General features: G+C 42.1%; 1 protein-coding gene across 6 annotated transcripts in view; it reads left to right on the top strand.

Annotated features, from left to right (window-relative positions):
- Positions 1-16,009, top strand: part of LOC124115238 (diacylglycerol kinase zeta-like) — a 178,814-nt gene that overhangs the window by 156,058 nt on the left and 6,747 nt on the right. For 3 of the 6 annotated variants that reach the window (XM_048402439.1, XM_048402443.1, XM_048402441.1), the window contains 7 exons: positions 1,882-1,962; positions 7,072-7,193; positions 7,633-7,670; positions 8,543-8,663; positions 8,904-8,940; positions 10,089-10,188; positions 11,464-11,527. In XM_048402439.1, the coding sequence (XP_048258396.1) occupies positions 1,882-1,962; positions 7,072-7,193; positions 7,633-7,670; positions 8,543-8,663; positions 8,904-8,940; positions 10,089-10,188; positions 11,464-11,527 (563 nt within the window). Of the gene's footprint in view, positions 1-1,881; positions 1,963-7,071; positions 7,194-7,632; positions 7,671-8,542; positions 8,664-8,903; positions 8,941-10,088; positions 10,189-11,463; positions 11,532-16,009 lie in introns of all 6 variants that reach the window. The other 3 variants (XM_048402444.1, XM_048402442.1, XM_048402440.1) reach the window with 2 other exon arrangements.

The raw sequence follows: 16,009 nt of genomic DNA on the forward strand, positions 1-16,009 counted from the left end.
AGCTTATTTTCTGCCAGTTTAGCACCTCTCAAGTCTGGTCCAGGGGAGATAACTCCTCCTCACACTCACAAACACATGAATAGTTCACTCTCCTAGACTAGAAATACACATGTCAAGCATAGAGCCCAGTCTCCAAATATATTTTCAGTAACATTTAACCCGATCAAAACTAAATTTCTAGCTCCTGAAATTATTTAATTTTTGATTATCATATTCATAGGGAGATACAGGTAGACTTATAATGTAATTTGATTAATAACAATAATGAAAAATGAATATAAATTATTTTCATTTGATTTTAATAGATTTATGAATTCATTATTTAATTGATATTTTGTTTCTGTTTTGAGTTCATGCTAAGACTTTGAGGGGCTAAGCTACCTCTTAGTATTCAGACTGCTGTTTGCTTTCTTTACCAATAATTCCCTCGCCCACTTCTCAACAATACATGTTATGCAATGCTAGCTATTAATTGAATGATTCCATCATTTATACAATCTCCTAAAGTTGAAAGCATTTTTATGTCTGAATTCTTTACTCAAAGCATTTTTTCTAAATTAAGTATAATCTTTTCTTCTTTAATATTTCCATCTGTTTTTCATGTGTAAATTAAAGTTTATATAGTCTCTGTGTTCCACTATATGTCTGTATCGCCTGCCCTTGCTTGCTCAAGGGAGGTGGGGCAGCCCAGTGGTTAAAACATTGGCTGCTGAAGACCAGTGTTCAATTCCCCACAGGGGCGGTCGGGTAGCCTAGTGGTTAAAGCGTTCGCTCGTCACGCCGAAGACCCGGGTTCGATTCCCGACATGGGTACAATGTGTGAAGCCCATTTCTGGTGTCCCCCGCCGTGATATTGCTGGAATATTGCTAAAAGTGGCGTAAAACCATACTCACTCACTCACTCAATTCCCCACATGGGTACAATATATCAGTCCCTTCTGGTCTCCCCTGCCGTCATAGGGCTGGAATATTGCCAAACGCGGCATGAAACTCTACTCACTCACTCACTCACTCTTGTAATTTCAAAGTTCAGTCCTCCACTTAGAGATAACCTAGATATAAGGCCACAACAAGTTTTATTATTTGTTCCACAAATCGTCTTCTAAAAGTGTGGATAAGGAGGAATTTATTTTTTATTATTGAAAACTTTTGTATGACAATAATTATTGCTTTCCAAGACTGAAGATGGCTTATATGTTCGGTTTTGGTATGTAAATATCTCATAAATAGACGGAATAATTTGGATAAGAAGTTAAGTTCTTGCTGAGGCTTAGAGAGTGATTGGAAAACCTGCATGTAAATATATTATGATTCAAAGATTTCTTAAATACAAATAATTATTTTGTTGTGGCCTTAGCTGAGTGTGAAATAACAAATGTATGGGTCAATAGGTCATGTTGATTAGTGTTAGAAGTTATTCCCTCTGAATCATTTTTAGAAAAAACGTATTCAATGATTTCAATTTTACAATGTAAACATTTTAAGGATTTGGGATGGTTAGGATGGCAATGATTATATTTTCTTGAATTATAAATCGCTGAACTTCAATAAAGGGTTTCAGAAAGTGCAGTGTATATTTGAGATATTTAATTTCATTATTTAATTTGCCATGTTTAGTTGATGTGTTTACTTTCAATTAATTAACTGCCTTCAGCGACAGTATTTTAATTTCTAATAATGAAAGAACATTTATTATCAACATCAAAGAAGTAAAATAGAATGGAGAAATGTTCAAATCTATGACTGTGTAATTCACAGAGCAAACTGCACAGTGTGTTTTGTTTTTGAATGTTGACTGCTTTTGTTGGCTCATGATTGATTAATAAGTGTGTTTATCACTTGAACACATTCACTGATATTGCCTTTTACTGATGTGCTCAGATGCCCTGAAATATTGCCCTTGCAACGCCCGGAAAGCACAGAGAACCTACTTGTACCGCCCCCGCCAGGCTCCAATAACAGGTCCGCACAAAACAAAATGGCTACCTTCCCACAGTTCTCTCTCACTTCGTGTCATACCACACCATGAACTATATACAGTACCATCTTTGATAAAAAAAAAATATAATGAAAAAACAACTAGACATAATTTATCAATATTTCTAATAAGGCATTTATTTGAAATGATAATTTTTATCAATCTTGAAACTTTTTTGGTTATTCCTCAGTAGCTGAGATGATATTGTGATAGGCATGGGATGGCATGTACAGACTTGTGCGGAGAAATGGTACTCTGTAGGCACCCATGTTGATGTAGGTGGTGTGTGTACGGTGCTTACAATACACAATGTCATATCTCATGTTGCACGGTTTCCTATAGAGATTATATTGTCTACTTTTACGGTGGTGAAAGTAACTAGTGCCCATTAGAATGTGTTATCTAAAATTAATTGCCTTGTCGGTTTCTTTAATTATCACACTAATGTACAGAATTTAATTTTAGAATGCCTGTCTAGTGTTTGCATAGTGTAGGAATTTTTGTTTCAGTTAACAGTCTTGTAGATATTATAACAAAATCTGTATCTTTATTATTTCTACTGAGATTTTGATTTTAGCCAATGAAAGTTCTTAAGAGGCAAAGTTAGTTTATGATCCACGGTAAATGGTAGAACTTCTTGTTTTTACCGTGCTGAAATGAAGAATTTTAGAAGTAACTGTGTCATTGAGAATATTGTGAAACCTCTCCCCCCATGTTGTCGACTTTCCTATTGTAACCTTTGACCCCTCTTCTCATGATGTGGATACTTTCATCTCTGTGTTGTTCCCAGTGTTACCCATAATTCAGCATTACCCAGAATCCAGCATTACCCACAAGTCAGTGTGTCTCTCCAGGGCTGAGTCTGTTCCAGTACCCTGTCATTGTCGTTTAAGTCAAACTCTATGGGGATTCCAGGTTACTTAATGGAATGTGTGTCCCCTGCTTTGATCGTTGTTCATTATATCAATCACTGGATTGACTAGTCCTGAGTTTACTTACAGGCAGCTGTCATATAGCTTGATATTGCTGAGTGCAAACAAACAGACACAACAGACTCAGTGAGGATTAGGTGGCTACAATGGCGTCCCTGGCTGATGGTGGGATGTCATACCCTGACTGCCTCAGTAGTTGCTCATTTTTTCAACGACTGGTTTGCCTGGTCCAGACTTGAACACTAACAGGCTGCTGTTATGTAGCTGGAATATTGCTGACTGTGGCATCAAACAGTATCTTCTTCACAAGTGTTTCAGAAAACGTTGATGAAATGGAGATTAGATGGTCACAATGGCCGCAGTGTATGGGTAGTACTTTTGGTAGTGTGTGGACGAGGCATAAATACTTGTCCTCAAACTGCTACCAAAGTTTATGAACCTACCAATATCTCTTATTTTAGAATTAGTCTATATGTCATTGGTTAATAGAAGCATCTGATCGGCTGATATATCCATGACTCCAGTCTGATTGGCTGATACATCCATTAGTCTCATCTGATTAACTGATATATCCATGACTCCCATCTGATTGGCTGGATTGTCCAATGTCCCCATGGGATTCCTCAATACAGTAGCCCATGCTTGTAAGAGCCAAGTGGTTACAATGTGCCACCTTCCTGACAGCATTGATAATTGCTCATGCTGTCAGCCACGGGTTTGTTTGAGTCAGACTAGATTATTTAATGGCCGCTGTGATATATCTGGAACTGTATCTACTGCAGTATAAATGTCCACCCTCACTTGTTGGGGCAGGATAGCCAGTTACGTATTTGTTGCCCATCACAAGAGGCGATGGGCATTGGGTCCTGGACTTGAACAAGGCTCCATCAGTGTACATCCTGTAAGGATTAGGGGTCAGAATGAATGTCTCCAGTACCTCAGGCTTGTTATCCCCTGTAGGTATTTCGGCATAGAATAGGTCCCACCAACCTATGCAGGTCTTGGAAGGCAACCAACTGGATCGGGTGGTCAGATTCGGTGGCTTGGTTGATTGACATCATATCCCCATGGTGTGGATTGTTGCTCACAATTTCGAGCACTGGATTGTCTGGATTATATACAGGCTGTCCGCATGTAGTTAGAATATTGCTGAGTGTAGTGTTATAAAAAAGACAAGCAACATTGTTTGCTCATCACACCAAAAGCCTGAGTTAAATTCTCCACAGGCTTACCATTTCTGGTGTCCCTCAATCACTAGTTCTGCCAATTCCCAATCCTAGAACTATGCATCTTGAACTAATGCTACAGTAGCCCAGTAGTCTAAGGTACAGAGTTGCCTCCCTTGGCCATGCCACAATCCGCTGATAAATGGTTCAAATCTCTTTTTGTTGCAATTAATTTTAATTGTTTCCCATGAGTAAAACTTAATTTGAAACAGATAGCAAACTTTGGGTAAATAGCTGAATATCTCTTGACCCCTAGACTTGACCCGAAATAAGGTATAGGTGTAAATATAGATAACTCTTTAAGGAATCAGTATTAAGGAACCCTCAAGTCTCTTTAATTTAATGGGTACTGTCTCCTAGAGGGGTTGGGAATGGAATGGGAAGTGTTTTATTAAATATATGTTCTGGGTCTGTAAGGGAGACCTGTCCCCCAGCCTTCATCATGTAGGTTAGTGGAGTAGCCCAGTGGTTAAAGCAATCGCTCATAACGCTGAAGACCCAGGTTCGTTTCCCCACATGGGTACAATGTTTGAAGCCCATTTCTGGTGTCCCCCACTGTGATAGTGCTGGAATATTGCTAAAAGCAGTGTAAAATCATACTCACTCATTATATGGATTATAGTGTATCTGAGTTCAATGCAGAGTCGTACTTAAGGGGTGTGGGTGGTCCAGTGGTCTAATGTTCTGCTTTTCACTGTTTATGTGCCACAGTCTGTTCATATTGTTACCGGTATGACACCCTATGTCACGTCGATTATTATCACTGGTAGGATACGACCCGTGAAGATTCCGGGGTAGAATAGGTCTTCAGCAACCTATGCTTGCCGTAAAAGGTGACTATGCTTGTCGGAAAAGGCGACTAACGGGATCTAGTGGTCAGGCTCACTGACTTGGTTGATGCATGTCATCGATCCCAATTGCGTGGATCGATGCTCATGATATTAATCACTGGATTGTCTGGTCCAGACTTGATTATTTACAGACCGCCGTCATATAGCTGGAATATTGCTGAGTGCGGCGTTAAACAACAAACCAACCAACCAACCACTGGTAGGATATATACAGAGGAGGGGTGTAGATCCTTCAGGACCTTATAGGACTGCATTACTGAAAGCAGCACTAAACCCAAGTCACTCACTCACTTGAGAACACATCAACATGCACATCTATGGGACATAGAAGATTTGCTTCGGTTTGAGATTCTCCACATACACAAGTGTTGACGTTGTTGTGGTTGACACACGGCTTGAGGTGGCATGGCTTACTGCATCCAGGGTGTGGGCTGTAAAGATGCTTTGTCAGCAGAATCAAGGAAACATTTCAACATTATTGAAAACAACTACTGTAAATCTTGTAATAATGCATTTCCATATTAATGCGACTCCTGGCCCCAAGCAAAAACTGAAACTCAATATAAATTTACTTTTATGTCCAAGTTGGTGTATCTGCTATCCAAAATGTGAAGTAAGGCCATCTTTTTGTTGATAGTCATTTCGAGATATAATATATGTATAATCAATGCGAGCAAAGACCACTACCATTTTTTGCATTTAATTCATGCTCGCATAAATTTCACGATTTACAGTAATTATTGAAAACAGTGTCTCTGCCTACCTTTACAACTGTAATGGTGGTCACAAGAGACAATGCAGTAATATCAGGAATAAGTTAGGGTGTTTAGGCAATAAAGGACGAGGTAAGATAACAACCTTTTTGGGCCCTCTGGAAATGACAAAAACACTATTTACAATAAAATTTGAGATATCGGTGAGAAAGTTATTGACTATGTTCAAACGGTGGACAACTAACATATCCTTACTGCTACATGGGTAAAATGAGAGAAGTGTTCATTTTTCTTATTTCAGGAGAAATTCGTAGCCATGAGCAACTTCGTGACCTGAGGGACTTCCTCACGTTCAAATATTAGGACATCATTTCCTGAAAACCTTTCAATCAACCTTTTTGACACAACTATACCCTATAGATTTTGGGTTGTCATCAGTCGAAAACATGCAAGTTTTGAAATGAACAAAGTCAACTTCTCATACCATGAACACATATGATAACTTTCATGACAATTTCCACCAGATTTACTCACATCTAAGGAGGTTCTAGTGCCTCTTCCTAGTGCCTCTTCCTATCTGTTGTCCATTGCTCCATTGTCCAACAAACTTTATCAAATGAAAACTCCCCCTCCGCCATCACCCCAATAGTTTCCTTGTGGGAAATGTTCTTGTATACTTTGATCCATAGAACTGGAAAGTGAAGTTTTATTTGATATTTTGTCAAAAAGAAATTAGATTCCAAATCAAGCTTCACAACCATTTCTTAATTTCAATGAAATGTTGACATGTCAAGCAAGTAATTGTTTATGGTATGCGCGCTACTTGACCCTCCTGCTCTGACATGCTTCTGCCGTCTGTAGACCTGTGCTGCTATCATATTCCTGTCTGCTGTATTTTGCTTCTCAAGTTGGATCTTGTAAAGTTTCTCATACATTTCCTGTAATTTCTGTGTAGTTGTATTTTGATTTTGGTGACGTGTTCTGCATGCCTCGTGTTTGTGGCTCTATTTCTGCTTGAACGGCATGAACATGACTAGCTTCAATACTCCTCTGTGTCATATGCCCATATATGTGTCAAGATTTACAATACATAAACTAAAGGTTGTTCATTTCTAATAAGAATGAGACCAATTTGAACATGAAAGTGCGTCAAAATAAACTATTAATTTTTAGAATTGTTTCTATTGACTGTTGTCAAACATTAATGTTTCTTGATTTTTCATACAGTATCTCATACCTTTAGAACTTTTACCATTTCTTAATGTGATATTTTAAATTGTTTGTTAACTCCTATTATTAATTCACTGTTTTGTGTTTATCCATTAACATAAGACAATGTGTGTTTTCAATGTTCAGTGACGGTTTTTTCAGTTCAGAGCCAGGATCCCCCAACTCCCCTGTGGCGGAAGCGAAGCATATTCACTTCACGACGGTGTCGAGTGCCACCGCAGCCGCTGAGGGAAGAACCCACACCATTACACCGCTAGACAAATGTAAATTAGTTAAATACAATGCCAGACTAATTTATTTTCATCCTCAAACATCCTACTGTAAATACCTCACGTGATTGTATATTTCCCAAATTTCTCAGGACGGAAAGTTGCTATGTGTATTCACTTTTGTATTTCCTAGATAAAATACACCATGTACAGTTGTGCATTGCTCTACCAGATATTTGTGCACCATGTGACACAACAGCGACACCTAATGTACAAAGATGCCTTGAACAGTTGGTTTGAAAACAAATATATACCGTAATGCCTCTGCTTGACAACTGAAACACTTGGATGAAAATGTCAGAATTAATTCATTGTAGCCTTACAGCCTTATTTATGTCTTGAACCCCTCACGCTAGCAGAAGGGTCCTAGAAAGATGCATGATAAGACACAATTATTATTTATTATTTTTTTAATTTTTGCTCTCATTTTCAGCTCTCATTGATGCCTCTAAGCGAGGGGAGATTCAGAAGGTAGGTCATGTGATCTCTCTGTAGCTCACCTTCCTGGTCAGCCCTCAAAGTTTGATATTTTCCAGCCATCTGGCTCCTAGCATTATATTCCATGCACTATGCACTACAATATTGTAGGAATCAGTATTTCTTTTGGAGCCAGGGGGCACGGGTGGCCCAGTCGTCTAAGGCGCCCCGATTCGCTGTGCAGAGTTGCATCCCCCTTTGGCACGCCAAAAACCTATGATTGTGGGTTAGAAATCCCGGTTCGCCCCGATTATGTTTCTAGGTTTGTCAGCACCATACCCGTGCTCGTGGGTTTCACCGAAGTGGTAAACGTCTAAGACCTGCATCACTTCGGGCATTCCTCCCACATTAAGCTGACACGCCCTGATATAACTGGAATACTGTTAAAAGCGGCGTTAAACCCAACTCACTCACTCACTCACTCTTTTGGAGCCAGACTTGTAAGATATATGATTCAGGCTCAGATCTGTTGCTGTTACAAGTGAAGCACCATGGCCAGAACAGTTGCCATGTTATTTGATGGGCTTATGCCAAGTTTTTAGAGATCAAAATGAGGAGTAGAATGTAGAAATTTGTTTATTTTTAGCTGGAGTCACAACTGCTAAACATAGAATTTGGTTGCATGGAAGTCAACAGATCTGACACCATTAAAATCCAATGCATTTTCTTGTTCATATGTCCAGTTCAAGAGTGTTTTACTTATCTAAAATATACATTTTCAAACTCGCAAAGATTTCAAGAAAATGTTGTTGAGTGCGGCGTTAAACAACAATCAAAGGAAATGATTCCAAGTGAAGGTGTTGTTATGACATAGGGAGATGAAACTCGGAAATGGAAACAATGAGTGTTTTGTGTTTGTGTTGCAGTTGCTGGAGATATACCAGCGTGGCGGAGAGCTTCTAGCCACTGACCAGTACGGGATGACCGCGCTTCACCACGCTGCCCGCTTCGGTCACAAAGGAATTGTCAAGTTCTTAATTGAGAACGGTAACGCCATGATGTGATTACCCTAAGTCAATCATCTTTAACGTGACCATTCCAATTGTAGAGATGTTTGTTTACATGTTTTATAGAGTAACTATTGTATGCAGGTTCATAGATCCAATTATTATCCAGTGAAAACTATGACTTGATTTATTCAGTGTTAAGATACTACTGCTTGAGTGTTTTGTAGTACTTTCAATTTGAAATGAAACTGATTTCTTATTCTTTTCTTGTGTCTTGCAGCACCACCTGTGATATTAGATATGATTGACCATGAGAAGTAAGTTGCCAAGTGTTAATATGTGCATGTTAAGCTCACCTGGCTAAATGTCAAAAGAACGTATGTCATGGACTGATTTCCGTTGTTACATTTTACTTACCGATATTTCATCTGAAACTATAACGCAGTGAAGCCGAGACTTTGCATGGGCGCTCCCAGCTGTGGTGTTTCTGATAGTTGCTTAAATAATTCTGGTCTGATTTTAAACATGTTTTTTCTTGCCAGCCATGTGTCAATATACAATGTCAATTTTAACCCTTAGTCAGCCATTTCTGCATGGATCATTATGATATTGCATATGTAGTAGGTTTATGCTGTGCAGGGGTAAACTGTATAAAGTATTAGCTGTGTGGGATAACATATGATACATTTTTCACATATTTTGACCTTCACAAATGACACCCACTTTTCTAGTGTTTTCATCGTCTCCTCTAAAACCTCTTGTTTGTGAAGCGGAATTTTGTGTAAATTATCCCAGTAATGGTAACTCTTAAATATGCTCACAGTATTCGGATCTGATTTAAATATGGACAACATGGCAACTAAATTTAATAGAAAGTCATTTTTGCACCTAACTCTGCCATTTCTGCATGTATCTTAATGACATTTCACATGCAGTATGTTCTTTGCCCAATGATGATTTATGTTTTGCTGATGATTGTGATATTTGACACAGCTTCAATCAACCTGTAACCTCCATGTACCACTGTGGTGGCCAATAATGCTATAGCAAACATAATTAACATGTAAGTGTGGCCCACTGCACAGCCAGTTGACACGTAAAGATCCAGGGTAGAATAGGTCTTCAGCAACCCATGCTTGCCTCCCCTGTGAAGATCCAGGGTAGAATAGGTCTTCAGCAACCCATGCTTGCCTCCACCGTTAAGATCCGTGGTAGAAAAGGTCTTCAGCAATGCATGCTTGCCTCCCCCGTGAAGATCCGGGGTAGAATAGGTCTTCAGCAACCCATGCTTGCCGTCAAAGGCAACTATGCTTGTTGTGAGAGGCGACTTCGTTGATGCATGTCACAGACAGTTGTGATATTGCTGGAAAATGGCTGAGGTTTGCATTTCACAATTAAAGAGATAATGTAAGTCATCAAATACAGTACATGACTAGAGAGATGCTAAGTGCTTGACCTGTTGCAGAGGTCAGACTGCCCTCCACAAGGCGGCGTGGTACCAGCGGAGGACGATATGTCACATGTTAGTGGACGCAGGTGCCTCCCTCACCAGGACAGACTATCAGGTGAGCTATAGCTTCACCGACAGTGCAGGGTTAGAGACATGGTCTAGTCCAAGTCTAGAGTCAGGTTACATAACTGTAACATGGTCAAAATAATTGGGATGTAACTGTAACATTGTAACAAGATTGCCAGGAAATGGTCAGAATATCCTGTTTAGTGTGGGGGGTGCCTTTCGCCAGGCGTATCATTTAGGTTGGGTTTCAAGAGTCGAGATGGCAGCTTATGGCCCAGGGCTGTATTCCACAAATCGATCTTGGTGCTAAGACAATCTTAACTCCCATACTTTAACATGGCTTACGATCATCATCGCACTAAGATCACTTTATGACCCAGGGTGCCGTTGTACAGAGCGAACTTACGACAGTTTTGTACAACGGCATCCTGGGTGATAAGTGATCTTATTGCTAAGATGGTCTAAGATATGTTAAATTATGAGAGTAACAATAGTCTAACTCTAAGATTGCCTTGTTGAAAGAGCCCAGGTTGGCAAGTCTCCTTTATGTTTGATAGTGGCAGTTCTCAAGGTCCATCTGCGAGTACATGTGGCCCAGTCGTCTCAAGGTGCTGTAATTCGCTGTGCAGAGTTGCATCCCTTGGACAAGCGAATCACCACAATTATATTTCTTGGTTGATAAGCACAATACCCGTGCTTGTAGGTTTCACTAAAGTGATAAATATCTGCGCACTTCGGCTTTTCTCCCACAGCTGACAGACTGTGGTATAACTGGAATACTGTTAAAAATGGCATTAAATCAAATTCACGCACTCATCCAAAGTCCTACTTCCTTCTCAGTCTTGGGTTAGCCCAGTAGGTAGTGTCTCACATACAAAGAATTGGTTATAGGTTAGTGAAAGGGTGAAAGGTGCAACTCATATATTTTACAATAAACTGTTAGAATGAATATTATTACTAAAACAACTTATATTTCTGATACTGACATGCCTAGTTGGAATGAAAGATGTATTAATTAGGAGATAAACATACTGTGTTTTTAGTGTAGAGCTAGGTTGCCTGTAGATTTAACTGCACCAAAATAAATTTGGAACAGAACACTCAATTCATATTCTGTAAATATCAGCTTTCACGGCTGTCACATCGGCAGTTTCAATCAGAGGGTGGTTATTGTGAATAGATAACCTCTGATTGACCAATTAGAATCAAGTTATTTTCAAAATCATGGTATAAATCTGTATCTATACTGATGATGTCATGATATAACAGGAATATTGTTAAAAGCAGTTTTAAGCCCACTGACTCACTCACTCACTCTGAACAGGGCAACACACCCCAGCAGCAGGCCCAGAAGGCCGAAGACAAGGACCTGGCGGCCTACCTCCAGAGTAAGTAAGTGTTCTCACTCTGCACTTTTCTGTTGCCTTCACACCACCTTGCCTTGCTGACAGACCCAGTACTAGACCCAGTTGACAAGACACTACCTTGCTGACAGACCCAGTACTAGACACAGGTGACAAGACACTACCTTGCTGACAGACCCAGTACTAGACACAGGTGACAAGAACTACCTTGCTGGCCGACCTAGTACTAGACACGGATGACAAGACCACCTTCCTGACTGACTGACCCGTTACTAGACACAGATGACAAGACCACCTTCCTGACTGACTGACCCAGTACTAGACACATATGACAAGACACCACCTTGCTGACTGACTGACCCAGTACTAGACACAGATGCAAGACTCCACCTTGCTGATTGACCTAGTACTAGACACAGATGACAAGACACTACCTTGCTGATTGACCTAGTACTACACACAGATGACAAGACTCCACCTTGCTGACTGACTGACCCAGTACTAGACACAGATGACAAGACACCACCTTGCTGGCCAACCTAGTACTAGACACAGGTGACAAGACACTACCTTGCTGGCCGACCTAGTACTAGACACAGGTGACAAGACACCACCTTGCTGATTGACCTAGTACTAGACACAGGTGACAAGACACCACCTTGCTGACTGACTGACCTAGTACCAGACACAGATGACAAGACTCCACCTTGCTGACTGACTGACCTAGTACTAGACACAGGTGACAAGACACTACCTTGCTGACTGACTGACCTAGTACCAGACACAGATGACAAGACACCACCTTGCTGACTGACTGACCCAGTACTAGACACAGATGACAAGACACCACCTTTCTGACTGACCCAGTACCAGACACAGGTGACAAGACACCACCTTGCTGACTGACTGACCTAGTACTAGACACAGGTGACAAGACACTACCTTGCTGACTGACTGACCTAGTACCAGACACAGATGACAAGACACCACCTTGCTGACTGACTGACCCAGTACTAGACACAGATGACAAGACACCACCTTTCTGACTGACCCAGTACCAGACACAGGTGACAAGACACCACCTTGCTGATTGACGTAGTACTAGACACAGATGACAAGACTCCACCTTTCTGACTGACCCAGTACCAGACACAGATGACAAGACACCACCTTGCTGACTGACCTAGTACCAGACACAGATGACAAGACACTACCTTGCTGACTGACTGACCTAGTACAAGACACAGATGACAAGACACTACCTTGCTGACTGATTGACCTAGTACTAGACACAGATGACAAGACACCACCTTGCTGACTGACTGACCTAGTACCAGACACAGATGACAAGACACTACCTTGCTGACTGACTGACCTAGTACCAGACACAGATGACAAGACACTACCTTGCTGACTGACTGACCTAGTACTAGACACAGATGACAAGACACCACCTTGCTGACTGATTGACCTAGTACTAGACACAGATGACAAGACTCCACCTTGCTGACTGACTGACCTAGTACTAGACACAGGTGACAAGACACTACCTTGCTGACTGACTGACCTAGTACTAGACACAGGTGACAAGACACCACCTTGCTGACTGACTGACCCAGTACTAGACACAGATGACAAGACACCACCTTGCTGACTGACTGACCTAGTACTAGACACAGGTGACAAGACACTACCTTGCTGACTGACTGACCTAGTACTAGACACAGATGACAAGACACCACCTTGCTGACTGACTGACCTAGTACTAGACACAGATGACAAGACACCACCTTGCTGACTGACTGACCCAGTACTAGACACAGATGACAAGACACCACCTTGCTGACTGACTGACCTAGTACCAGACACAGGTGACAAGACACCACCTTGCTCACTGACTGATCTAGTACCAGACACAGGTGACAAGACACCACTTTGCTGACTGACTGACCTAGTACCAGACACAGATGACAAGACACTACCTTGCTGACTGACTGACCTAGTACTAGACACAGGTGACAAGACACCACCTTGCTGACTGACTGACCTAGTACCAGTCACACAGATGACAAGACACCGCCTTGCTGACTGACCTAGTACTAGACACAGGTGACAAGACACCACCTTGCTGACTGACTGACCTAGTACCAGACACAGATGACAAGACACTACCTTGCTGACTGACTGACCTAGTACTAGACACAGGTGACAAGACACTACCTTGCTGACTGACTGACCTAGTACCAGACACAGATGACAAGACACCACCTTGCTGACTGACTGACCCAGTACTAGACACAGATGACAAGACACCACCTTTCTGACTGACCCAGTACCAGACACAGGTGACAAGACACCACCTTGCTGACTGACTGACCTAGTACTAGACACAGGTGACAAGACACTACCTTGCTTACTGACTGACCTAGTACCAGACACAGATGACAAGACACCACCTTGCTGACTGACTGACCCAGTACTAGACACAGATGACAAGACACCACCTTTCTGACTGACCCAGTACCAGACACAGGTGACAAGACACCACCTTGCTGACTGACTGACCTAGTACTAGACACAGGTGACAAGACACTACCTTGCTGACTGACTGACCTAGTACCAGACACAGATGACAAGACACCACCTTGCTGACTGACTGACCCAGTACTAGACACAGATGACAAGACACCACCTTTCTGACTGACCCAGTACCAGACACAGGTGACAAGACACCACCTTGCTGATTGACGTAGTACTAGACACAGATGACAAGACTCCACCTTTCTGACTGACCCAGTACCAGACACAGATGACAAAACACCACCTTGCTGACTGACCTAGTACCAGACACAGATGACAAGACACTACCTTGCTGACTGACTGACCTAGTACCAGACACAGATGACAAGACACTACCTTGCTGACTGATTGACCTAGTACTAGACACAGATGACAAGACACCACCTTGCTGACTGACTGACCTAGTACCAGACACAGATGACAAGACACTACCTTGCTGACTGACTGACCTGGTACCAGATACAGATGACAAGACACTACCTTGCTGACTGACTGACCTAGTACTAGACACAGATGACAAGACACCACCTTGCTGACTGATTGACCTAGTACTAGACACAGATGACAAGACTCCACCTTGCTGACTGACTGACCTAGTACTAGACACAGGTGACAAGACACTACCTTGCTGACTGACTGACCTAGTACTAGACACAGGTGACAAGACACCACCTTGCTGACTGACTGACCCAGTACTAGACACAGATGACAAGACACCACCTTGCTGACTGACTGACCTAGTACTAGACACAGGTGACAAGACACTACCTTGCTGACTGACTGACCTAGTACTAGACACAGGTGACAAGACACCACCTTGCTGACTGACTGACCTAGTACTAGACACAGATGACAAGACACCACCTTGCTGACTGACTGACCCAGTACTAGACACAGATGACAAGACACCACCTTGCTGACTGACTGACCTAGTACCAGACACAGGTGACAAGACACCACCTTGCTCACTGACTGATCTAGTACCAGACACAGGTGACAAGACACCACTTTGCTGACTGACTGACCTAGTACCAGACACAGATGACAAGACACTACCTTGCTGACTGACTGACCTAGTACTAGACACAGGTGACAAGACACCACCTTGCTGACTGACTGACCTAGTACCAGTCACACAGATGACAAGACACCGCCTTGCTGACTGACCTAGTACTAGACACAGGTGACAAGACACCACCTTGCTGACTGACTGACCTAGTACCAGACACAGATGACAAGACACTACCTTGCTGACTGACTGACCTAGTACTAGACACAGGTGACAAGACACTACCTTGCTGACTGACTGACCTAGTACTAGACACAGGTGACAAGACACTACCTTGCTGACTGACTGACCTAGTACCAGACACAGATGACAAGTCACTACCTTGCTGACTGACTGACCTAGTACCAGACACAAATGACAAGACACTACCTTGCTGACTGACTGACCTAGTACTAGACACAGATGACAAGACACCACCTTGCTGACTGATTGACCTAGTACTAGACACAGATGACAAGACTCCACCTTTCTGACTGACCCAGTACCAGACACAGGTGACAAGACACCACCTTGCTGACTGACTGACCTAGTACCAGACACAGATGACAAGACACCACCTTGCTGACTGACTGACCCAGTACTAGACACAGATGACAAGACACCACCTTGCTGACTGACTGACCTAGTACCAGACACAGATGACAAGACACCACCTTGCTGACTGACTGACCTAGTACCAGACACAGATGACAAGACACCACCTTGCTGACTGACTGACCTAGTACCAGACACAGATGACAAGACACCACCTTGCTGACTGACCCAGTACCAGACACAGATGACAAGACACCACCTTGCTGATTGACCTAGTACTAGACACAGATGACAAGACACTACCTTGCTAACTGACTGACCTA

This window comes from Haliotis rufescens, unplaced genomic scaffold (genome assembly GCF_023055435.1).
Source record: "Haliotis rufescens isolate VD_foot unplaced genomic scaffold, xgHalRufe1.0.p SCAF_26, whole genome shotgun sequence".
Lineage (NCBI taxonomy): Eukaryota > Metazoa > Mollusca > Gastropoda > Lepetellida > Haliotidae > Haliotis > Haliotis rufescens.